This window comes from Argiope bruennichi, chromosome X1, assembly GCF_947563725.1.
Source record: "Argiope bruennichi chromosome X1, qqArgBrue1.1, whole genome shotgun sequence".
Taxonomy (NCBI): Eukaryota; Metazoa; Arthropoda; class Arachnida; order Araneae; family Araneidae; genus Argiope; species Argiope bruennichi.
In genome coordinates, this window is record NC_079162.1 from 58,384,279 (window position 1) to 58,412,073 (window position 27,795).

General features: G+C 29.4%; 1 protein-coding gene across 2 annotated transcripts in view; it reads left to right on the plus strand.

Annotated features, from left to right (window-relative positions):
* The window catches only part of LOC129958274 (reticulon-4-interacting protein 1 homolog, mitochondrial-like), a 111,007-nt gene that overhangs the window by 16,243 nt on the left and 66,969 nt on the right, over positions 1-27,795 (plus strand). Inside the window, exons 2-3 of one of the 2 annotated variants that reach the window (XM_056070608.1) lie at positions 20,625-20,791; positions 24,547-24,702. In XM_056070608.1, coding sequence (XP_055926583.1) covers positions 20,625-20,791; positions 24,547-24,702 — 323 coding nt within the window. The remainder of the gene's footprint in view (positions 1-20,624; positions 20,792-24,546; positions 24,703-27,795) is intronic. The other variant, XM_056070609.1, reaches the window with a different exon arrangement.

The following is a 27,795-nucleotide window of genomic DNA, read 5'->3' on the forward strand; positions in this document are numbered from 1 at the left end:
AGGTTGAATGATTTTCTATAAAAATATGAGATTTAACGACCATTTTTTTTATCATTTGATCAACCATAAATTTAATTTATTACTATTACTTAGCTAATTACGAAACAAATATTTAAGCAATTAATAATGCATCACTGAATAATAAATTAATTGCTTCAGGATCTTTTATCCAGAAACTAAGCAGAACTACCATGGTATGAAATGCAACAGTAAATACATTTAGAATTTTTTTAAAAAATGTAATTGTAACCATCTAAATAACTTATCTACATAAAAAAAATCGTATGTTATATATCCGGCCAAAATATAAACTGTCATATGCTCATTTTTTTTTAAATGCCATTTTAATCATCTAAATAACTTATCTACATAAAAAAAATAGTATGTTATATATCCTGCCGAAACAAAAATTGTCATATGTTCATTTTTTTTAAATGTCATTTTAATCATCTAAATAACTCATCTATATGAAAAATCGTATGTTATATATCCGGCCGAAATATAAATTGTCATATGCTCATTTTTTTTAAATGTCATTTTAACCATCTAGATAACTTATGTACATAAAAAAAGAATCGTATGTTATATATCCGGCCGCAATATAAATTGTCATATGTTCATTTTCTTAATGCTATTTTAACCACCTAAATAACTCATCTACATAAAAAAAAATCGCATACAATATGTCTTATCGAAATATAAACTGTCATATGCTCATAATAATATTTACAAAGAAAAAAACTGCGGCATCCAAGAAAAAAATTGTGGATTAAGCTTGTCGGGGGGGGGGGGGGGCGCTTATAAAATAATTATACGTTTCACCATGTAGATTTCAACCTATCAAGTATAATAGACTTAGAAATTTAATTTAGATAATTTTTACTCTTTTTAATTATATTTTATTTAAAATACCATGCTTTTTATATCCGAACTATTTATTTTTATAATAAATCTATTAATCTGTTTGTATAAGTAAGATGCATCTTATAATATATGTATCTTAAGAAGCAACAATTTTAAATGTATAAATGCGATTCGAGTTTATAAATATTTATGCAAGTATAGTAATATATTTTAGCTTGCACTATCAAAAATGTTCTTTACTTACAATATAAGAAAATTTTCATGGCGTTTCGTTTAATAATCTGCATGGATTTATATTTAAATGTCTAATAACAAATTCTGGAAAAGTAATTACTACACAATAGGGTTTAACAGTTTTTCAAACCCGGTTTTAAAAACCAGTTTTTTAAAGTAAATTTGTGACGCTTGAAACCGGTTTTTAAATTAAGAAAACCGGTTTTCCGGAACGCCTGGATATTCCTCTTCTTCAATAAAAACAAACAAATATTTTGAATTTTATCGTTTGGGACCAATTCGTCTAGCAGCTGAAGGCTTAGGACGACGAGATGCCAATTTATTAATAAGTGAAGGTATATTTAAATTTCTGTTAAAGGAACTAAAAAATTTAAACACATAAGTTTCAAATTATTATATGCTTTAGAAGAACGAATTCAAAAAAGAAGACAAGTAGAATTAGGAACTCTTTTGGTGTATTTGCAAAATCTACAAAACATTTCTAGTTCAGCGAAGAAATCTAGTGTACTTTCTTTAGCTTCAAAAACCGAAATTATTAAGTTGTCTGGAAAGATATTGTCTAGAATAATTCCGAATTCTTACGTGGAAACTCATTGTGATGAAGAGCAAATCGAAGAAACTAATCATCCGAGTAATGCTTTTTCAAAGGAAGCCATGGAAAATTCAATTCATAAGTTTCTTCAAGACCCTAAAGGAAAACTTACAAATCCAGAGACACTGAAAGCAAACGATTCTTATTTCATTATTTGAGGAAAGGAATAAAAGAACAAAAATTAGTTGGTTATTTGATGCCATGACCAAGCTCAGTAGCTAGTGAATGAGTATTTTCAATTTCAGGCAATTGCCTTCAAAATAAGCACAAGACTTAGCTACCGTTCAGTGGATATTTTACGTTTTTTTAAAATTCTATTTTCTTAGGAAAAATTAAAATTGGTGAAAATAATATAAATATTATTTGAAATTTTCGTTTGAGTTTTCGTTATTTTGTGTAAGTAATATGTATATGAATCATTAATTTTTTTTTATATTTTGACTTCGATAACGATTTTGTTTTTTGTTATTTTATATAAATTAAATATTTTCCCTATTCTTTTTTTTTTTTTTTTGACAAAAATTCGAAAACCGGCTAAAACCGATTTTTTGGAAATATTGAATTCGAAAATCGATTTTTGTATAAACCCTATTACACATTGTTTCATATATCATTTACAAATGAAAATTTTGACTTCATATATTAAAAATTTCTAATTTTTAATTCTTTTTTGGAAAAAAAATTTGCAGAGAAAAATGCGTCATTGTATGAAATTTACGAAAATAATTCGATAATGGATATCAAAATCATTGCAAAGATTAAAAAAAATGAAAACGGAACATAAAAAAATAATCTAAAATTAAAAAACTTTTTAAGAAATTTAAAAATAATACTTTAAAATTAGAATAGAATTCTTAATTTTTTTAAAAAAATAAAAAAATTAGCACTAAATCTCAATATATGAAAATATTCTAATCTATATATATAAAAACGCTTAAGTACTGGCACAGAAATCGCTCCTATTATTTATTACGGAATAGCAGCAATCAAATATAAACAAATCGATATACGAAAGTTTCAACAAACTGCTTTATTCAGCGTATTTACAGCTGTACTTAATTCAGTACTTCGATAATTAAATAAAATTATTATACTTTATTCAGTCAGAAGATGTAAATGAAATTAAGAAATAAGTATTAATCGCAAAGTTTAATAATCGAGAGTCAAAATAGGCTTAACCATCACTATGGATACTTGCTATGACTTACCTTTGGAAATACATGGCTTTCATAGCTATAAATTCCCCCAAAAGGTTTTCGCATTATCTTAAAATTCAAAAAAATTATCTCTTTAATGATATCGATTTCATTTCCGTACAGATTTTTTTCTTTACTTGAAAAATTCTTCGTTTAATTTATAATGTTGCGATGCTTTTAATGTTAAGAAATTCAAACTCATCCATCAAAATATTCAATTGCGTGCTTTTGCCAATGTTAGAATTAAAATTTAAAAATTTGCTTATTTTTACCATTAATTCCGAAATAGAATTTTCATTTCCGCTGATATTTTATAGTATATACGCTTTTAATTTGTGCATACTATAATTGGTGTCAGAATGATTAATTTAAACTTATATTTTTAAGTAGCATCAAATAAAACTTAAATTTTAAAGAATACATTCATGTTAATCTTTTTTTAATACCCTGAAAAATCAATAATCTTGGGTAACAAATTGTTCGCCAAAAGTGGATGTTTTTAAATTTTTTTAATTTTTTTATGAGTTTAGTAAGCTTATTATTAATTATTTATTATCAAATACTGTTCATAATTCAATAGTATATTACATAAAATTTATATTTTTGTTTATAAAATCTTCTCTAATTCAATTTATTCCTTCAAAAGAGTTGTACTCTCTGCGAAAGATTCGTTTACAAGCAAAGGTAAAAACATCCGAATAATTGGATGTTATTATATTCACATCATCTTTCATCATAATGTTATTTTATTGTTCTTAATTGCTCCTTGTGCAATTACATATTAAAGATGATGTAAAAAAGCTATCTCCGATATATACTTATTCAATTGACCTTATAAGACAATAACAAATGTCATCTCAAATTACTAATTGCTTTTTCGTTAAACTTTCGACAATTGAAAATATCATTTTTAGAGTGAGATGATATCAAGTTCGTAGTCACGTTGTGGATATACCCGCTCATGCTCTAGATAAATAAGTTAGATGATACGTTTTTCTGAATTATTGCTCAATTGATTCGTGGCTGTTACGGCAATATAATTGGTTATGCTCATTATACAAGAGTATTGCCTAAGTTTCATGATTTTTGTCAAATGTCAGTGACGCAATTACGTAGAATCTGAGAAATTTTGCAACAACTTATTTATTATATTGCGATATAAAATGAGAGAAACAAAATGCTTCATTAGGGTTCCCTAGTGCAGTCTTTGATCCGACCTTGAAAGAACCTATAAGCTGTAAGATATATAAAAAGTTTAAATCCTTGTGGGGAAAAATATAAATAAAAGTCTTGTTTATGTATATGTAATGATATCTCGTAATCTGATTTAAGTCTTAATTAATTTCCTAATTTCATCTAAATTCAACTTATATTTTCATTCTAAAATGCTCTCTTATTTCCTGATCCAATTCCACCACAGGATGCTTACCACATTCTTTTAAAGATACCTAAAATTCCCTTGCCTACATCGACACGTGTCAAAGAAATCCCTATCAAAATCTCATGGTAAAACCAGAAAGGGGAACATTTTGGTCTTTTTTACTCTTTTGCTCTTGTACCGCGATGTAAACGGACATCAGATTCATCCTCGCTTCTAGTACATAATATGCCTCCCGGATGAATTAAGTAGGAAGTTTTCAAAGGTTTCTTCTATTCGGCCACGCAACCTAAATTATGTTCACATATATATGTATGTTTTTTTTTTTTGTTGTTGTTGTTGCTATTGTAAATTCCTCATTTTTTCCAACCAAATTTTATAAGGCAAGAGAAAGAACGTTGTCATTTTTTTAAAGTATAAAAATTTTTAAATATTCAATTAATTAGAAATGAAATAGAATTTTTTTTTTCTGTTATGACCTATTCTGCTATGATTTCTTTTAAATTTCTTTTTTATACATGTTTTCTGACAGTGCCTTTAGCTGTTTTACAGTAAAGATTCTACGATGCTTAAAAGCAAGCTTAAATCAATCGCTTAAATAAGAAGGAGACAAGAAGAGTATTTCGCTTAACCCTTCTTTGTATGATGGAAATTTCCATCGAACAAAAAATTGTACTCAAAACAGGTATATTGTAAATTGGTTGTTGCTGGAAACTTTTTTCACAACTATTGCGTCATAAGGAGCGTAACTGTCAAAAAATATATATATATATGATGTCACAATCATTATAGCGGGTTTAAACTTGTCATTCCACTGTTTATTGTGGTTGGAAGAAGCCCACGATTTTTTGAATACTTTTTTATAACTAATCTGAGATTTTTTTGCTAACAAAAGCGATAATGACTGGAGAGATTTAGAAGCGAGGAACATTGTAAATTTTGTACTGAGCTTAACATGTACATTTGCTTGATGGTGGATATTTCCTTCATACTATTTTTTAATTATTTTGTATTATATATTTGTACTAGGATTTTTTTAAACCTTTATCTTTTAATCTAGAGAATGAACTATATCATCCTGATCTATTTCACAGAAAAAAAATCATGGAAAGAAGAGTTAAGACAGAAAAGTAATAATTGCATAGCAACACGCGATTTTGAAAGAAGGAAATTTATAGATATTCCACTGTAAGATAACAATGAAACAAAAAATTTGGTCTACTATGATCTACTCCTCTATAATTTTTTAAAAAATTTCTTTGTTAATACAAGTTTTTCGACAATGCTTTTAGCTATTTTAAAGTAGAGATTCTGTGACGCTTAAAAGCAAGTCTAAATCAGTCGCTTGGTTAAGAAAGATACAAGAAGAGTTATTCGCATAAGACAGGAAAAGGAATAAATGAATAGCAACAGACGATTTTGAAAGAAGGGAAATTTATAGATACTCCACTGCTAGATAACATTAAGACTTTGAACCACTTCAACTTAATTTTTTGACGTTTTTGTTTAATTTCTTAAATATTTTTAAAAACATTTTTATTGCTTTGAAAATAATTCCGAAATTTATTTAATTAGATTAAAGAGTTACTCCTAAAAGCTGCTGGAGGTAAATCTTCTCCGAAATAATCAATAAGCAATCATGTGTTTGAGAGGAATATAATGTTTAGAGTAGAGTAAAATTTGGAGTAACGATTTGGTGATGTCTTAAAAAAACATTATTCTTCCACTAAAATTTAGATGAAGGCAAGAAATGTAAAAATTCGCGAGCAAATAAAATATTTTTGATTTGTTGATATTAAAATATTGCAAATAAAAGTAGCTTTTATGTTAAAAATACTGTACAATAAAGGATTTTATTTCCAAGCAACGCCGGACATACCAAATAGTTAGATATATAAATCTCGGTTTTTTAACAATTATAACCATACATAATGCTAATAATTATTACAATAATCGCATTTATAAGCGATTAGAAATTTTGCATTTAATCTAATTATATCGCATAAATGAATAAGATTAATTAATTATTACAACTACTTTAATTCTTAAAATAAATAAAATCGACATTTTCTTATGAAAGGCTGTGTTATAAACATCTATAGCTTAGAAAACACCTGTAATAAAATCTTCTTTGAAAACCTGCTAAATAATTATATAATTACCTGTAATAATTAATAATAAATTATTAAATTATTGCAGATACTTTAACTCTTAAAATAGAGAGAATCGCTATTTTATTATGAAATGCTGTGTTATAAACATCTATAGGTTTAAAAAACGCCTCTAACAATATCTTGCTTGAAAACCTCTTATATAATTACATAATTACCTATAATAATTAATAATAAATTATTAATTATTACAGATACTCTAACTCTTAAAATAGAGAGAATAGCCATTTTCTTATGAAATGCTGTGTTATAAACATCTATTGTTTAAAAATAACGCCTTTAACCGTCCTTAACACCTCTTAAGCAATCAAGTACACAAGTATAAATATTACATGCAAATTGAAATTAAAATGGAATTACTTTATGCGTAAAATCATAGTTAGAAAGAAAATCTAATATTGGTAAGAAGTAAAAGAACTTACTTACTTTCCATAACTTAAGAGTAAAGTAAAATTTTTGATGAAAAAAATAGTCGAAATATAATCATTTTTTACAGTAGAAGAAAAAATTATTTAAAGAACTGATGTAGCAATGAAATAGGTTTAACTTAAATTTCAACTATGAAAACTACTGCATCTAATCATATTAGAAAATACTTTAACAAATTTGTTAAAATTAGGGTAAAACTGCATAAATTTATATCACTGAATTTTTTTTTTTTTTTCCGGAATTTTAAACACTGTTTTCTGGAGTTGTTCATATGTAAATGCGAAATGTTGCTGACTTTTTAGTTAAAATTTTAATTAAACTTTAAAAAAATTGTTCCAAAATACATGTTTCCACCTCAAAAGTATAATTTGATTACATTTGACAGCTTTGTCTGCCCTGTGAGGCGCCAATGGACAGGAAGACAACAGAAACGCGCATGCTTTTAATAATAGTAATGATGGCTGCATAATAGGAATTACATGCAAACGGCTATTTCATCTAAAAAGAGTCAAAAGGACATGAAAAAAAAAATTTAAGCGCATTTTTTTATCGCTATTAAAGTTTTCATCGAATCGTTGTGAAATTGCTCAGAAAATTTGATACATTATTATTTTAACCACATAAAACAGTCAAAAATAAAAAAAATTCGTGTAAATATGTTCATGAAAATTGTAAGAAATTTGATTAATTAGAACAACATAAAACGAATATCATTCCATTGATTGATCTCTGATTTCAACTAGTAGGAATGGTCACCCTGAAACTTTCTCGTATACTCTCCAATCAAGGTCATATCCTTCGGACAAAATAGGAACCCTTGGGTAAGGCTGCAAATGCCTTGCATGGCATTAGCGAATAATAGTTACGAAATATAGATCTTTCGCGTGAATGTAATATTTTTACTGTAACTATGGTGCGAATATGTATTTTGAACGCTTTCTTTGCCGACCGAATGAAACCAAGATCCGTATTTTGAATGCCTTTTTCGCCGACCTAATGAAACCAAAATCCGTATTTTGAAAACTTTCTTTGCCGACCGAATGAAACCAAAATCCGTATTTTGAATGCCTTTTTCGCCGACCTAATGAAACCAAAATCCGTATTTTGAAAACTTTCTTTGCCGATCGAATGAAACCAAAATCCGTATTTTGAATGCCTTTTTCGCCGACCTAATGAAACCAAAATCCGTATTTTGAAAACTTTCTTTGCCGACCGAATGAAACCAAAATCCGTATTTTGAATGCCTTTTTCGCCGACCTAATGAAACCAAAATCCGTATTTTGAAAACTTTCTTTGCCGACCGAATGAAACCAAAATCCGTATTTTGAATGCCTTTTTCGCCGACCTAATGAAACCAAAATCCGTATTTTGAAAACTTTCTTTGCCGACCGAATGAAACCAAAATCCGTATTTTGAATGCCTTTTTCGCCGACCTAATGAAACCAAAATCCGTATTTTGAAAACTTTCTTTGCCGACCGAATGAAACCAAAATCCGTATTTTGAATGCCTTTTTTGCCGATCGAATGAAACCAAAATCCGATATGGATTAACAGTTGTAATCACAAGATAGCATACCGAATTTCATTGATTTTAGGCATTCTGTTGACGAGTTATTGCGTTGGCATGCATAAAAAAGTAAAGACCGACAGACAGTTAAAGCGTTTGCAGATTTGTTTCGAAATTCGGCAAGATCCATATTTTAGATGCTAAACCTGCACGCCAAATTTTATCTGCCTAGATATTTGCGTTTTGATGTTATCTAGTTCATTTGTAAACGAACAGACAGACAAACATATTCCTTGCGAATGGATTTCGTTCAAAATTTAATAGAAATCTACAAATTTACGGCAACTTTTCTTCTTTTCTGATTAGGGATGAGAAAAGAAAAAAATTTTGTTTAAATAATTTTGCGCCAAAATTCTTTTAGATTTATAAGGCAGACATTAGAACATTACAATACCAAAAAATTTTTCAGTAAAAATCGAGGATTTTTAATTATTTTCATATTTTGTTTGCTTTTTTATTTTCTCGTATACGAAACATAAAAAGAAATTGTTGCAATCGCCAAAAAATTTTCACTCGAAATTTTGAGGAATCGTCACGCTTCAGACTTCCTGAATCCGGGCAAAACAAACAAACAAACAAAAAAACATATTTTTATAAATTATGTCTGTAAATCTGTGGATATGTTAACTCAAAAAATGTTTTGAGCTACACGAATGAAATTTGATATGTCTTTACACAAATTTGTGTATTTATATCGGTTTAGAACGAAATCCATTAAGAGGAAGTCTGTATTTCCGGCTGCACGAAAATAAATTAATACGATAACTACAAAACAAAGATAGCTAGATGAATGAAATTTGATAAATAGATTTAATATCTTAAGTGCACACATGTATCGAATTTGGAACCAAATCCGGCAAGAAATTGATCGTCTGTCGGACTGTACTTTTGCATCCATATAATTGCGATAATCGAAAGCATAAAAATGCAGGTAAATCAAATTTGATTCCGTTTTAGTATTGAAAGTGTAGATCTTCATCACTTTTGTAATCACATCTGTTAAGTCATATCACTGCCTGTCTGAAGGCACACAGATAAATAAAACTGAATGACCGGATCGCCACAACAGCAGCACTGGTGGGAACTGTGATTGAGTCCTAAGGGCCATCACCGGCCACGGTACAATCCTTCCCGAAGGAAGTACGTTTCGTCATCGATGGGAGGAGCCAGATCCCCTATCTTTTTGTGTACCTTCCAGCGTGGCGAGATCCAACCACCATACCGGAAGCATCTTATCTTCTTTTCGAGGTGCCCCCTGGGGGTTAATCACATTTGATAAAGAGTTTACTCTATTTTCCCAAAAATACAAGCGCGATAACTCAAAAACGCGAAAAAATATGAAATTTGATATGTGATCTCGTTATTACAATTGTATTTCTATACAATTTTTTCTACAATCGCTCGGAAAAGAAGGTGTCTAAAATAGTTATTCAGTTTTCTAATACTTGTGCATTAATAGCATGCCCGCAATTAATGGCCAAGAAAAAATCACCAGAGATAATACATTTACAAGCTCTTTCGTAACTATTAGCCGCCTCTGACGACCAACTTATTTGAACGGATTATTGACTTTTTAAGTTGCTAAATTATTAAAATGGAAGGAATGAAAAAAAAAATCATCTTAGCATTTGATACAACTGAAAAACATGAAATCAATTAAATTAATTTACTGCAAATAAAAAAGTGTATTTATTAAGAAATTCAAGCGGAAATGAAAATCCTGTTACGGAATTAATGGTTTCAAAAGCACACACAATTAAATGTTTCGCTTTTAAAAACTTTGTTATACATTGTTTATCAAATTGAATAAAAAATGTTATTAAATTTAAGAGAAAAATAATGCGGAAGTGAAATTGATATAATTAAAAATGTAATGTTTTGAGTTTTAAGACATTACAAAGACGCTTTGTGTAATATAATTGTTTTGGAAGATATGGCCATCAATTTCCATAGTTTCATACCTATTCCCCACCTGGTGAATGGTTAAGCCTATTTTTGCGCTCGATTAAACTTTCTGTTAGAAGTTTATTTCTTGATTTCTATTATATCTTCTACCCTGTGATTGAGTGGGCTTTTTAGTGACACGGCAAACTCTCACCAGGACATTTTTAATTACATTTTGCAACTCCTTTAATTAGCTAAGTGAAACGTTGAATTCAATGAAGCTGTAAAGAGTTCAATGAAACAGTCTGAAATTTCTAGGATGGTTTGTTTACATCTGATTGTTGCCATTTGGCAATGAGTAATAAGAGCCATTTCTGAGCCACGTATATTAGCGTTTTATATATATAAATTATTCACCATTAATATGCGATTCATTTAATAAACTTTGCCAGAATGTTTGGGGGGGAAGCCATTTCGCTGATTTATTTTCATACATTTTTTATACTTTCGCAAATTTATTTCTATTGTAAAAGGAGAGTCAGGCTGTGTATACATCAAGATAAGGCCCTCAAAAGAGAAAATCAATATAAATTTATTTCCGATTTTAACGTCCATCAAAGGGGTAAATTTTCGGTATCGACCTGAACAGAGCATAATCAGGTTTACTCAAGACTTAACTCTAATCTTTATATTAGAATTTAAGATTGAAACGGACTTGAAATATATTTAATAAATCATCGATTTTAAGATTCAAATTTTTCCAGTTAAATGATTAACCAGTGGGAATGATCCACAAAACTTTCTCGACAACTCTAATAAAGATGTTCCTTTCATGCTAAAAATTGTGGCCTTTGAGGAAGGCAGTGTGATTGTCAAATGCTCAGATTTTTATTTTCAAAGTCACACACACTTGTGTAGACTTTGTATGTAATGTAGTCTATACTTATATAAAGCTCAATGTGTGTGTGTGCGCTCCACAGGGCAGACCGTTTGACCTACAGCTACCAAATTTGGTACACGTATACCTTAGAGGTCGGGAATGTGCACCTGTGTTCCCTTTTTTTGAAATTTTAATTAGAATTATAATTAAAAACTAACTTTCCCGCCAAAAAATCTTTACATTTCCCCACCGCCAAATGAGTACGGATTCAGTTTTTTTTCCCAGCAGTCATAAGGCTAGGCTTAAGATTTTTTGGCTGATTATTTAAAACGATTCTATTTATTTTCTTAATGTTTGATGCATTTAAAATTAAACATTGTTAATTAATCGATCTTTCAGATTCATTCTGAAGTACTTTTGAATTAAAATAAAACAGAATAAAGGAAATTAAAAATTTTTAATCCGCATAGCGTTACCCCAACTGGCGTAGAAAAATTCGCGCATTTGCGTTACCGTAACTGGCGTTGAAAATTCACGCATGCGCATTGTGTTCTGATTGCTGATAACTATTATCAACGAATGCGAAATTGATTTAAATTATTTTTAGGTTAGTTGTATGCTTTTGTAATTAAAATGTATTTATGTTAGTTATATATTTTTTGTATATGCTTATAGTTTTAAGTACATCGTTTATTAAGTAGTTTTTTTAAACCTTTTCAACCGATTATTTTAAACAATTCTGTTTATTTTCTTAGTGTTTGATGCTTTTAAAATTAAACATTGTTTATTAATCGATCTGCTCATGATGAACCTGAGAAAATTTTGTTAACAAATTCTTGAGATATTACATAAATTAAGAAAGATATTCTTTAGTGCCCATGAAGTTTAAAAGCTCAGTGACTCTGTTTTCAGTACTCATATTATTAAAAAAAATGCTTTGTTTCAGTAAAAAATATTATTATATTAATTGTAGATTTATCCTTTCTACTTTAATTTAAAGCATAAATTCTACGGGAGCTAACAGAAAATTAGAGAGATACATATTACGTTATGACCGAAGATCTTTATAATATTATGAGTAAATTATATCGAAATCAAAATTTGAAGTTTTAAAATATTTTGATGAAGAAGCTATTAAAGTAGGAATTGCATAAAATATTTAATTATTAAAATTTTAATGAGCATTAAGATTGGCAAACTGGCTGGTCGCCTAAGGCGGCTAGTATTTAATAAAGAGTGCGAGCACTTGTGCATTAATTGCATCACACTGGCGAACAATAGCTAATAAATACTGACCTTTTGCAGGAATCTAGCATGTGATCTTTGGCGATTAGTCACCGGCATGCGGTTATTATATAAAAACAAGAAAATCGAGCATGTATTTTGCACGCCTTATTTTAAACCAAACGAAATCAAAATTTGACATCGAACTGCAATTTAGTCACATGATCATATATCAAGTTTCATTTCGGTCACTGCGTTTTTTAATTATTGTGTTTAAAATCGTACCAAACAGACTTACAGACGGTCAACATTTTGACAGTTTTGTTTCAAAATTCAATAATAACCTACAATTTCGGAGGTAAAGCTATAAGCCAAAATTCATTTTTCTGAGATGATACGCTTTTGAATTATTGTGTTTAAAATCATACATGCTTGCAATACATTTTACATGCTTGCAAAAGTAAAGACTGACAGGCAGCCAACCCTTTGACGGATATGATCCGAAATTTGATTCAAACGATTCGAAATTTGATTTATTTTAGATGTTAAGCATGCGCACCAAATTTTATCTGTCTAGTTCTTCATATTTTGCAGCAGACGCATTTCCTCTTATTGGATTTTTTGATACAAATCTATATTACGATTACAAGACTTTCTTTCTGCGAGAAAGTAATGACTAATTATTATAAACAAGGAGGAAAGACAATTAAAATACATCAGTAAAAATAAAACACGCTGAACCCCATTCTGATACAAATTCTGCTTTCTTCATTATCATCGTGAAAATCCTTTTCTATATTTTGAAATATTTGTCAAACCGCAGTTATATTACCTTTAAGACATCTTTCTGTCATTGAAACATAGCCTTGAATCTGAAACCAACTTGAGGCATGCAAAAACCGACATTAAACATGGAAGTATTTTTATATTAAATTTTATTGTTTTAATAAAGTTTAAGAATCTGCACAATTTTCAGTTTAATTTAGATGAATGTAGAAAAATACAAATGTAATAAAAGAGTTTCTTAAGCTGTAGATAGCGACCGCAAAATGGGGATAAATGTTCTTATGTCTAAAATCTAGAAAAGTCAAATGTGAGGAGTTTATTGCACGGTTGAAACAAAAATGCCTGTTTAAAACTTGGCATTTCAAAATAAAGATAAACCGGAAACATAAAATGAATCATAATAGTAGTAATAATAACTAAAATACATTAATTTTGTACATTTTTCTAAACCATGAAATGCAATAAACATTCTGAAATCTTTTCCACATAACTTCAACCTGATTGATATTTTTAAAATTCTTACGTTTCGTTTCTTTTTGTAACAGCTAGAACTGGATTTGCTGAAAGAGAAAATCAATCACGATCTCTCTTTCCTTTTTCTTTTCTTTAGAGGGGAAAAATCAAAGATACCGCCAAACACTTTATTCTTTGTTTTTTAAAATAGTCTATTTATTTCGTTTCATTCAATAATTCGTTTATTTATTAGAGAAGAGAAAGAATATCAGTATTAGTATTATTATGATGTGGAATGTTTGCTCTTTTTTTATTTTAGTTGCAAAAGATATTTTTACTCTTTTATTTTTATTTTAGTTGCAAAAGATATTTTTACTCTTTTATTTTTATTTTAGTTGCAAAAGATATTTTTACTCTTTTATTTTTATTTTAGTTGCAAACGATATATAATCAGCAACCAAATGTCTATTATCTCTGGAAACATTGAGCATTTGCCGCCAAACTTATGGTTGGCCAGCTAAATGCAACGTTATTTTGTGAGATGATATAGTTTTATAAACGGGCGTTTTAAATTGTGGATTAACACAAATGGGATTGTTTAGCTGAATTTTCAAATGGGAAAAATCACTGCAAATGAATTTTTCTCCTATATTCTTTAATATACTTTTAGAAACATTTTATTATAACGAATAAACATGTTCGTTAAAATTTTACTTAATCGTGTACGAATTTAAATTGTCTTTTCTATGTTTATGTCTCTAATATTTTATAGATTATAATGAGCGACACGTTTGACGTTTCTATTTCCAAAATTCACTGATCTCTGTTCTATAATATTATAAAGAGTTTTGATTGTTCATGGTTCAATTTTTAATCCGCTCTTGTCTCATAAATTACCCAGCACCAGTCTTAAGAAATTGCCATTCGCACTCCGGACATCATAGGAAATGGCAATTCTTTAAAGAAGAATCTTCATTTCTTAAACTTTTTGCAATTTTACCTCGTTTGGGGCCGTTTCAGTCTGGAAACACCTAAACATAGTTTATTAAATTTACTGTAGAGACACCGAGGCCTAGTAAGATTAAATGGTACACCTTAAAGGGCTAAAGGGCAATCGGATAATGAGTATTTCCACCCAGATATGGGTGGGTCGTGGCATAAGATGTACCATAAAGGGGCCCACTTGGCTGGGAGCATTTCTTTATGATCTTTACAATATGGAGTTTCTTGTAGCTTGAAAGAAAGCCCAGATTTAGTTGCTACTCTTCTAAAATTGTTAAAATTAGTTTTATGTGGTTTATTCAACAAAATGTTAAATATGTTAATTCTTCTATGTGTTCTTCATGTTAATTCTTCGTTCATTTGAGCCCAAAGTGTTGAAATCTATGTCCCAACCAGTGAAAGTAATAGTTAATTTATAAGTCGTCAATGTTATATCAAAATGTTTTACGTCAAAAGTGCAAAGCGACTCATATAAAATTTTGACGTAACTCTTGGAATAACTAACATACAAAAATACCAGTGCATACATAAAACATACAGCAATCGTATATCATATACTAATTTGAGAGTGATGTAGCTAATCTATATAAGAATTTTGCATTAGTAAAATATTTTAGCAAATTTGATATACGGAATTTTGATATAACCTCTTCAGTCCTGAATTTTTTTCAAATTGGTTTAAAAATTTGATTTCTAGATATTTCACCTTTGTTACATCTCAGTAGTTTGTGGAAAAAAATATTTGCTGATCAAACAATTTTAAGTCCCATAATTTTAAGGTGTACATATGTGTACCTCGGGTCTTAAGCAAGTTAAAGCATCCTCGAAAAAAATATTTAGTTTTTCTGGTTATTAAATAGCCTTACTTTTCCTATTCTAATTCCTTATAGATGAAAAAATACAAAATTTATTATATTTATAATCTATTAAACCTTATTTTGAATGAAATATCATTTTTAAAAATATTACATAAGTAGATACCGCATTTTGAGCACTTGACTGTTCTAGATTTACATCCTGGATACCTGCACTTTGATTCATAATTATCGCCCATGTAATGTTGTAAATGGCTTGACATATCTAGTCTTATTTCTTTTCAATTGGGGAGGGACAATTTTTCTCGATCTTTTAGAGGTATTTTCACCAAATGGTGGTAATGAAATCCCCAATGGTCTTTTAGTTGCATTTCCATCATTTGATGACCCCTCTTCTATTAATTTGTTTTTATTCAAAGATGATTTTTTACTTGATTTCTTTTCTTGCTGATGATGAGAATTCCCTCATATTTCAACAGGGACCGAATTATATGCATTCAAAATTTCATTAACTTCATAACATTTTCGGCTTCATTCCCAATAGCTTTGCTTGTCACTTTCCACATTTTATAGTACATCAAATAATTGGCACCTACTAAATCTACAAAATGCTTTACACGTCGGTCATTTTTTGTAATTACTGCATACCGGTAACATGCAAAATAATTATCGCTGCCTCCCATATTATATGCTTTTACAATAGCAGATTATTTCATATCAGCTTTTTATTTCCATTATTTTGACTATCTTCTGCCTATTCCAATTGGCTCATTACCTATACGTGTGGATAATAGAGTCACGGATTTATTATCTTTCTACTAGACAAGACACATTTGATTATCATCTGTGACCCATTCATCCCATTTACCAGGTTTCATAGTTTTCGATACATGAGAAATTCTATGGCTTCCTCTAAAATCACTTTTTTCTAAAAGTTCGATAACCTCCTTTTGAGTAAGAGCCACTTGACGTGAAAAAAATTATTATTAGATTATATAATTCTGTATATTCTATACATAATGTCCGATTGAAATATCAATTACTGACTACAAGACAGCTATAAAATTAAATTTCTTACTCAAGTTAAAAAATAAATAGTTTTAAATTTATATCTTATTACATTACAGAATATAAGAATTATTTATTATAAAAAAGATATACAATATATTCAAGGGCAAGAAATGACAATTTGGAAACAAGCGCTCAAAAGATAAACAGCGCAATGGATCGCAAGCAGTCAGGAAATGGGAACGAAAACGCCCGAGGTACACATATGTGTACCTTAGTAAAATTTGTATTTTCACCGATTCTATTATAGATAACAAGATATAATTTGGTATTGACTTTAACCAAACACTTAGTATTTTATAAAAAAAATATACAAGCGTTTATTTTAATAATAAATATTAAAAAATGTACTTATATTTGCTGTGTTTTCTGTTCAACGGCATTTTCGTTCTGTCTCTAATTAATAGCGATGGTTATGAAAAAAATATCGAACTATAGTGCTATTTATTGACGCTTGCGATCCATTGCGCTGTTTATCTTTTGAGCGCTCAAAAGATAAACAAGCGACAAAAGATAAACAGCGCAATGGATCGAAAGCAGTCAGGAAATGGGAACGAAAACGCCCGAGGTACACATATGTGTACCTTAGTAAAATTTGTAATTTCACCGATTCTATTATAGATAACAAGATATAATTTGGTACTGACTTTAACCAAACACTTAGTATTTTATAAAAAAATATACAAGCGTTTATTTTAATAATAAATATTAAAAAATGTACTTATATTTGCTGTGTTTTCTGTTCAACGGCATTTTCGTTCTGTCTCTAATAGCGATGGTTATGAAAAAAATATCAAACTATAGTGCTATTTATTGATGCAAAATGGAAGCTACATTCCTAAATGTTGAAATGCATGCATTATTTTGACAAATTTTACTTTATTGGATAAGAAAAAGGAAAAAAAAAAAAATTGCAGGTACACATATGTGTACCTCAGGACTGAAGAGAATACCACGAGCGATATTTTTTTAAAACCATTCAGGAACAGCACTGTATGCTAGATAGGAGAATCTGTGGTTCAAAACTCTGAAAGAGCCATTTACCAGAGAAAATACTGCTTTTTTGTAAATTTAGGCGAATGATTTAATTCAATCTAAATTATTTTTATGTAAATACAATGTATAGTTAAAAAATTTTACGTTTTGCTTCACAAGTTTTATTTAAGTAGTTGATACCGACATCATTGACAAGTTAGTTATAAATACCTTATCTTATGTTTTCATTGATATATACCTATTCTACATTATCGTAATTGATTATGCGATTCCAGTTGAGCGATATAAATTATTTTGGACCACCTGGCACGCCAGTACTTGTGGCCTACTGTTTTCGATTATCCGACCAACAGAAACAAAACAAAATATCTGTAGAACTAATAATTAACCCTATAAAGGGCCATTTTTTTCTAGTCATATTATGTTAAAATATTTTGAGGCTTGAAATTAGAATAAGAAAAGGGATTCATTTAGCTTATTAGATAAATTTAATTTGATTAATTAATAATTAAGTACAAATCAAGACTCATCATTTTGTGTGAGAAAAAGGACTGAAGTATCTTAGTTTCTGTTTTACTAAAAAAATTTGTCAGAACATATGCCAAACTACAAATTTCGTACAAATATTGATAAATTTGGCGGGAAGCATACTTCCCCACGGCCCTAGAAAGGGTTAACGCGCTACATAAACAATTAACTAACATATTTGTATACGATTTTTATACAGGGTGCGCACTCTACTCTTCGTTAAATCATAATTTTAAACTGTTACACAAAGGCGTATACTTTTAATGGGAAAAATATTTTAAATGGTGTAAAAAATTGTAATCGATAAACGTACTGTTAAAAATAACGAGGTCTAAATTCACCGATTAATCGTATTAAGCAAAGCATTCTTGATGTATTTATATTTTAAGTACAAATAGTCCAATTCTTCTGTAACTAAAACCGATCAATTAACAAAATTTTGAATATTACCATTTTAAGCGAATTTAGATTACTTTGACGGCTGCTTTAAAAAAGAACATTCAACCAAGGGATTCCGTTTCTTCAAGATAGCTGGCTTTTGATTAGTCTAAACTAATGTGTTTTTATAACACGGTCAATTTTGATCGCAAAAAAGAGTTTATATTGTAAGTATCTCCATATTTTATTAAATATTACAAATAGAACCGGGGGACTGTATAAAATTCTAGATTTTGTAATTTTTTCAGCAGCATTTTTTTTTGATTGAAACAACATAAAATATTATTCTTGTAACTCCTCCTTTAAAGCACTCTTTCAACTGAAAGTATATGGCTATCTGTAACGATTCAGAAATTATCTTTTGACCCGCGATTATTGATGGATTCTTTTCACGCCCTGTATATACGATGGATTCTTTCTCTGAGAATAATCCCTTTCATGTCTCATTCCTTTTTTTACTTTAATTTTTATCTTTTCCATAATATTTGTTCAAAAATAGTATTGGTATGCTACTCTAAATCACCTCGTCTCAGTCATAACATGCACATTCAACAATTTTCTATTTTTCATTTCGTAGTTGTATTTACAAGCAGTTTTATTTTTTTAATCGGAAGACTGAAAAAAAAATCGTCCGCCTGTACTGCCCATCCCATCGTCCGTCCGCCTCTACCCCAACCTTTTCTACTACCGCCTACTGTTTATCCCTTTGCTAAGTCTCGTATTTCCCCATCTCCTGCATTCATCCCTTTGAAAATCCTTCTTTCTAGTGAGAACAAAAACTTTTAGCACTATCAGCGTATTTTGATAACTGCTATGTCAAAACTCATAACTGTTGATTCTGTCTTCACTTTTTTTTTTTTTTTGCAACACAGTCAAGCGAATATTATTGAAATTTCATGGCTAGCATGATATTCAAATGAATATTTTTTCGATAATATTTAAGATATGGTTTTGTTTAATCGTATGCTTTTATTTTAAATATTTTTCGAAATATGATAAATTTTCTAAAAAGCTTTTTTTTAATGAAGGGTTCCATTTGGGAGGTTGAAACTATAAAGATATACTCCCCCTCGTTTATCTAACCATCAATGTTTCTTTTTTAAATTTATACATACGAGGTATACAATGGAAAAACAATGTATTCGTCAAAAAAATTCACCAAATTTTGATGATTTTCTACTCTTTAGATCCTCAAGTCTTTGAAATTCTGTTTATCTACCGGTCGGTCACTGAATATGAATATGAAAGCTGAACAACGAATTGAACTACAGGGACGAAATTTGATATAAGATCTTAAAACTGATTATCTAGATTTCTTTGAAATTTTGGACAAAATACGTTTAAGAAAAGTTGTTCATGTGCACATGAGCACGATAATTCAAAAGCGCAAAGAACTAGAAAACTGTAATTTGGTACATAGTTTCTTAATCAAACATGTAAACGAGTATTAAATTTTGTACAAAATCCGTTTGAGAGATGACCATTTTGAAGCTCTATATATTCGCGTGCAGGTGAATTTAATAACTCAAAAACGCAGCAACTAACATAAATAAAATTTCATGTGACATTTTGAGACTGAAACTATGAATTTTTAACTGAAGTTCGACCCAATCCATTGTAAAGAAGATGGATAAAATTTGTAATAGGTTTCTTTTATTATACTATTAAATTCAAAACTAAATATATTATATTGCTACACTCAAAGGCAGGAGTGGAAGGAATCCTCTTGCGGACTTTATCGTGTCATTTGAGGGTTTGACATCTTCTTTCGCTTTACGATCAGGGGATGCAGACTCGAAAAGGTGGTATATCATCCAAATATAGTATAAAACCTACCACATTCTACCACAGCATTCGCAATATTCATCCTTATTTCAATGAGTTCTTGAATATGTGGTATTTATTTGGATGTGTTTATTAATTTTATTATTTGATCGGTATAAAGCTATATTTTAACTTCAGATTGTTCGCAAAATCGAGAAAATTTCTGAAAATCGTCAGGATTGTTTGAATGGTTCAAACGAAAATCTGAAATTTTGAATTTCTTTCAACCATATTTAATAATAAAGATTTATTTTTTATTATTTCTTGGACTTACTTAAATAATTTCTATTTTCAGTTTCTCCTTCCGTTCTCTTTGGTATGGCTGGAGTGGCAACCATAAGTATAGTAGGTGGATTGGATTTGTTTTTCACTCATACAGCAAGATTTATGCAGCTTGAAAGAAAGCAAAGACGAGTGCCACGAATGAAAGGGGTAGTCATCAGGTCGTATGGTGGACTTGGGGTAATTTTTTCTATTTTTTGAAAAATAAATTTATTACAGGCCACTGATATGTAAAAATGAGTAACTATTTATTTATTCCCCGAAGGCCGAAAGTCACACAAACATTTAAACGATGAACATGTAGTGACAGATGGTTGTCTTTGTATTATTTGTTTTCTTTTGTATGTTTGGACTTTATTTTTAAAGAATATAAGTGTGTTAGAGTGTTTTAAGACTATGACAAGTAAAGGATGATATTTGGAATACATATCTGTATATATAAAATCAATAGACTGAAGGAAGGGAAGAGACTTATCAGCATAAAAACGAACTTCACAGAAATATAAAATCAGAAGCAATTTGTAAGAATCTGTGTATAATAGCGTTGCATGAGAATGGCACATTGCCATAATCAGTGGAGAAACATTGATTTTTCATAGAAAAGTACATTCGCTCTAATCATAGAAAAATGATGTGGCACGCGTTTCTATGCGTCTTGAACAATAAAAAAAAACTAAACGAAATAAAATTCTTTCCTATGAAATATTAAGTATTAATGCATAGCCTATCGGTTATTGACGTTTAAGACTATAATATGCCCAAATATATCAATTTCTTATAAATACATTAGAATCATTATTAAATATTGATATTATCCGCAGTTTTCGTTCACTTTCAACTTGAATCTTTATTGATTGTTGTTTTCAAAGTGGGGTTCAGTCATCTTAAATCTTTAAGTACTTAAGCGCCGTCCCTTCAAACAAAATCCAGCAGTCGCTCGAAGATCCGAACATAACTGAGAAATTTACTCCTCCTCTCTTCGTTAAGAGTGACAAGTTGAATACCCAAGGCTCGTACTTTGTTCGTTAGAGTAGCTCGGCCTGAAAGCTGGAAGAAACGAACTCGTTTTCTCGCATTAATCACTTAATAGCCATCGACTAAGCAGACCACCTTTTGTATATTTGTATGATTTTTATTTGAAGATGCAATAGTTCTCTGTTAACGAAAACGCAGTCGTCATCAAGTCTTAAATTTTGACATCATTCCATTTTAATACCAACATTCAAAATTATCATTAAGATTTGAAAGTTATTAAAATTATTCGACTATTTGTCGCTAGAATTTGGCGGGGTTCCATTAATAAGAAAGTACCGAAGACGATAATCACCGATTATGATTATAATAATATGATAAATTATCATTTGTTTCCACTAGAAACCAAACTTAAATATTGTTTTTATTTCATTTTGGAACTTAAATTCATTCTTAATCAAGCTATAGCTAAGATTTGGTGGTTTTTGTATGGGAGTTAACGGAAAATGATGATGGTTATTATCGATTATGATTACAATTAAACGAAACATTTGAAATCACTTTTTCTCGCACGAAACCAACTGGCTTTATTTACAAAATTGCTTTATTTTATGAATAATTCATGAGAATGCTTTACTGCGTTGGCCGAAGAGCTTAACAAGTTGATCACGTTCTAATAAAACGAATGTCTTGACCCTTATCTAAAATCGTGGAAAGTCTAAAACGTCTTATGATTTCTCACATTGGGGAAAAGGAGACAGTTCAAGCACCTTATGCAACTGCACCTAGAATTTTTTATTTTTGGAAGTAATATAATTCTTCTCACAGTTTCGATCATATTTTCGTTGTCATATTGTTGTCAACATGATCCAACAATATATATATATATATATATATATATATATATATATATATATATATATATATATATATATATATATATATATATATATATATTATAGTTGTTGTGAACCAAGCTGTAATTTTCCTGCAGTCTTTATTTGGGTCTTATTGACCCAGTGACATATATCATATGGTCACTATGGCATATATATCATATGGTCACAAATCGAAACCAGTGGAAATGATCTTCTGAAATAATTGCGGACCTGGTTAAGTGTGCGAATGCTTTGTATGATATTGGCGGACATTAGATCCTTGATCTTACGATATCTGATGAAGTGTAAATTTTTGGTACGAATCTAGTATTTGAACTGAACTTAAAGCCTGAATATGTATTTTGGATGTTTTTTTCCCAGTCGATTGAAATTAAAATTTGACAGAAACTACAGTTGCAGTCATAAGATCGTAAACCGAATATCATTGATTTAAGTCATTGCTTTTACATGCATGCGAAAGTACAGACCGATGTACGATCAATTCTTTGACAAATTTGATGCAAACATACACTTTTGAAGCTGAATCTAGGTAATTAATTTATTTTCCTACAACCCGACTTATACACTCCTTTTAAATGGATTTTCTCCAAAAGTTGATAGAAATCTACAAATTTGAGCTTAAGTCCTTGTGCCAAATTTCATCCTTCGACTCAAATTGTGTTCCCAGACAGACAGACATAATACCAAAAATCTGTTTTCGAACTCAAGGAAGTTTGAAACGTGGAGATTCGTCAAAATCTCGAGTTCGAAGTTTTTGATGATTACTATACCTTTTCTACTCTTTGTATACGTGAATGTAAAATAATAATAATAATAATAATCTATTAAATAAAATCATGGTTTTATCTTCTGTCAGAATAATTTAGAAATTTTCCGTTTTTTAATGAAAAAAACGGAAAATTTTTATCAAATAATTATGCGAATGCAATTGGAAGCTTCTGATGGAAAAATAATAATAATAATAAAAAATTCCAAGACCATCATTGAATACAACATGTCATACGGAGAAAGAAGCAAATGTTCAAACTGAAAGAGTAAACATCTGTGATATTTAAGCCTTCGCTTTTGCATAGCTTCTTCGCCACACTAGCCTCAGCACCTTCACGCTACCTAGTTTCAATACGCATTTCTTTTACAAGTCGAACCTTTGGAAAAATCGATCGTGAACCCTGGACCTTGCACCCGAGGGGCAGAAAACTGATCACCAAGCCAACGTGGCTAATAAAAACAAACACAGTTGCGGATGTTTGACTCCACGTGGTGAGTTTCGGTTTGGAACAAACGTCCTTCCGTTTGTCTGTTATGGAAGCTTACAAAGGGCAAAGGGGTAGGTGCTTTCTCAGGTGGCATCCTCGTCATGTGACCAGAGTTGAAGATCACAAAATCAGGATCAAAACAGCCTCGATATAGTTTCAAAATAGTATAATGTGATTATATTAAGCTAAACCAGAAACTAGCAGATGAAAATGAGCATTTCTAAACGATCAGGCTAAAATTGGACGCTTTTGTACCAGAAGACTAAGACTGAAAGAGGGTATAGTAGATTTTATCTAAACTTTTAAATAAAACAATTCTTTCTAATATTCCCGAAGATGGTATTTTAAGCCAATATGCTTAGATTTTTCATCCCTCTGGAGGTACTTCAAATATGGAGATGAGAAGTGCCTTATATGTAAGTAGGTTCTCGCTTCCTGGAGGGGGCAACAATGAAGGTATTACCTTGTAAATGGATCCATTGCTGATGACCGGTCTTATTTCTATCTGAGGGACTGACACACGTGCCAGTCGTGAGGGGGCTACACAAACTAAATTTATTGTTCTCGACAGCCAATCATTCAATTATCTGGATGCTATATCATGGCTGAACTGTACTCTTTAAATCTGTGGGTTGACATGAATGCCAAGCTGAAAATCCAAAGGTTAAAAATGCGATGCCATCAGATCTTTAGAGTAAAAATGGATGCATTAATTTAATCAATAGTGTTTGGGACTTCTGTGATATATTTGATCAAAATATTTGTCTTTTGTCATCAACAATTATAACGATGATTTTTAATTCCACAGTCAGTTGAAGTTCGAACGGACTTACCAATACCAAAAATTATGAATGGTGACGAAATCCTCATTCAAGTAATTGCTGCTGGATTAGATAATATGGACCTCATGGTGACGAGAGGATACGGAAAAGCCATAAGATCCCATCTGCGACAACATAACGAGGTATGTGTAAATAGGTTTATTTCGTGAGAAGTGTTTATTCAAATTTTCGAGCTTATGGTTTAGAATATATTTAAGTAGTCAATTTAAGGTGAATTAATTGCATGTTGTTCTAAAAACAAAACTGTAATTTTTAACCGTTTGAAAATTTGTAAAAAATTAAAAATTTGTAAAATTGTAAATTAATCGCAAAATTTTAAAAAATTGCAAAACTGTAATTTAAAAAAAAAAATTGAAGAATGAAGAAGGATAGCGGAGGGGAGGGACTGCAGCTGTTCGAATGCATCGTAACCTGACTGATTTGATCATGTCAAACGGGATTTATTCCATATGTCATAATTTTTTCCATTTCTCTATTTTTCGAGAAATTTTTTCGTATACTGTTATTTAATTTAACTTGTTTCCTGTTTGAAAAGATAGAATTTTATGACGGAATTTTTTCGCCTGGTTCTTTAATGTGCTAAAGTTTTCAAATTTTGCACACTTGCGAGATTCTTGATGACAATACACTATCTTACCCTTTAAGAATTTCAAAGTCAACTAATCAATCAAATTTAATTAGAATTTGATTTTCTTTGAGTGGCATCACCTGGTAATGAATTTTAAAAAGTCGCTTTCATGATTTCATAATATTTATAACAACGAATTATAAATTGCATAATTATAATTTTCTTAAAAAGTAGAAAAATCTTAAAAATCTATCATTTAGTACGCAAATAAAATTTCTTTTTTTATGAAATTCGTTATTTTTATATGCTTTTATTAAATATGACTTCATTACTTTTTGAAAAAATGGAATTTTATAATGGATTTTTCATTCCCTTTCTTACATACTATATTTCTAAAATTTCGTACAGTTATATGTTCCCGATGAATGTTCAGATCTCGTTACAATTTCTTTTTTTAGGGTCATAATAATGTAATAATAACTTTGTCTAACAAACCTCATCAAATGTCGTAGGGTTTATGAAAACCAAGTTGGTCTTTTTTTTTTTTTTTTTTTTGAAACTTGATGATAAAAAAAAAGGGGGGGCCTCAAATACATTGACCAACCCAGATGAAATAAAAACAAGCATTATATTTGCGATGTTATTTGTTTTTTGTAGGTGATTTTCAATGCAGTTCCCGGTTTCATGTCGCTGTCCTTGAGATTAAAATAGTTTATATTAAAATATAGCCTTTCAATTCTTATATAGCTTTCTTATTTGTTGTTATTCAACTTCTTTCCTGCTAATCCTAATTTCTTTATGAACTGATCATCTGGAAATATTTATTTATCTAGAATTGTTTTATGCATGTAAAAATGGAAATTTGTAAAACATTTTTGATTCATTTCCAAGATTCTCGAATTCTGAAATTTTGTTTCCTTTTCACTATAATACAGTAAATTTTACATTTTCAGAACTTCATTAAATGATAACAGATTTGTTCGATTTTCATTCCATATGAACATTAAAATCTAGAAATGAATTTAGGAAAAAAATTGACTGCTAAGTTCCACAATTTTTATAATAATGCATAAAATATAGTAATGATTAGTTAATAAAAAGGAATTTAAATAAAAAAAGAATTTTAGAAACACGCCTTTGTTAATGTAATGAAAAGTAAAAAATAAATTTTTATCAAAAATATGTAGATTAAAATATAATCATAAATGTGTGAAAAATTGTACATGAAGAAAATTAAGTCACAATGGATACAAAAAGAATTTATTCAGATATTATTTATTAATTTTTTTTAATATATTAAAAATGCGATCAAAAATATAATTAAGAGTATTTCTATCATATGCGTCAAGATTTTACAAACTTTTTTGATTTTATCATATTTCAATTAAAAATAATTATTTTCTGTTTCTTAATCAATCGATAAAAGTGTTTTCTTTTTGTTTTTATTCTATGTTGCTCATCCCTGTTTCACAGAAACGATATAAATTAAGAAAATCGAGGGAAGAGAAAATTAATATTATAAAGCCATTTATATCTATTGATTCATGATTTTCTCTTTCTCGCATACGAAGTATAAAAAAAGAAAATCATGAATCAAAACATGCGTATGGCTTTATTATAATAATCTTCTCTTCACTCGTATATCAAGTATAAAAAAAAAAGTATTGTAATCAACAAAAAATCCGATTTCGAGAATTTCGGACTTTTCTGAATCCAATATATACATTTTTGGAATTATATCTGTTTTTGAGTCAAAAACACTTTGAGTAAAATGGATGAAATTTTGTATGTGATCTTTGCACCAAATTTGTAAATTCTTTTCAAATTTTGAACGAAATTCATTCACAGGAAGTCTGTCTGTCCGAACATGATAGCCAATTGATAGTAAAAAGTAAACGTAAAGAGCTAAATGTATAAAATTTAATACATAGTTTTTTGTAGAACATAGTTAATACGTATCAACTTGGAAAACAAATCCGTTGATGGGTTGACCGTCTGTTTATCTGTGCATGCGCATTGATGTAAACATGATAATACAAACGTATAAAAACTTAAACAAAGGCAATTTGGCATGTAATTCTGAATTTTTTTTAGATATTAAAAAAAATCCTAGGTTTTATTATTATTATTATTATTATTAAAAAGTGCAAAATTCCTATGAAAATTCAGTGGTGGTACATAAAATATTTTAAATATTAAATTTTAAATAGAATTACAAAATAATTTCCAATTTTGTTTCAAATATATTTTTATATGATAATGAGGAAAAAATAGGAGAAACAATTAAAAATTACTTCGATTGTATTGTTTTAAAATCTTTGCACATTAAATATTTTTTTAAATTTTTAAAAATAATATATTTTGTTTTAAAGAAGTTTTTTTTTTTTTAATTTAGAGTTTCTCTTGCATTTATATCCTAATATATATGCATAGAAATTCATAAATCTAAATCATTGACGGGCAAAAAGGCCTAATAGAGTCTATCGAACTCTTAAAATAATCAAGATGAAAGCTTCATAACTTGGCCAATTTTAATCACAGAAAAATTTAACTTTTGTTTAAACTTAAAATGCTGGCGTATTAAGAATATTTTACTTAATATGACTGATAGGACCAGAGAATTATATGCAAATTTATATAGACTTCT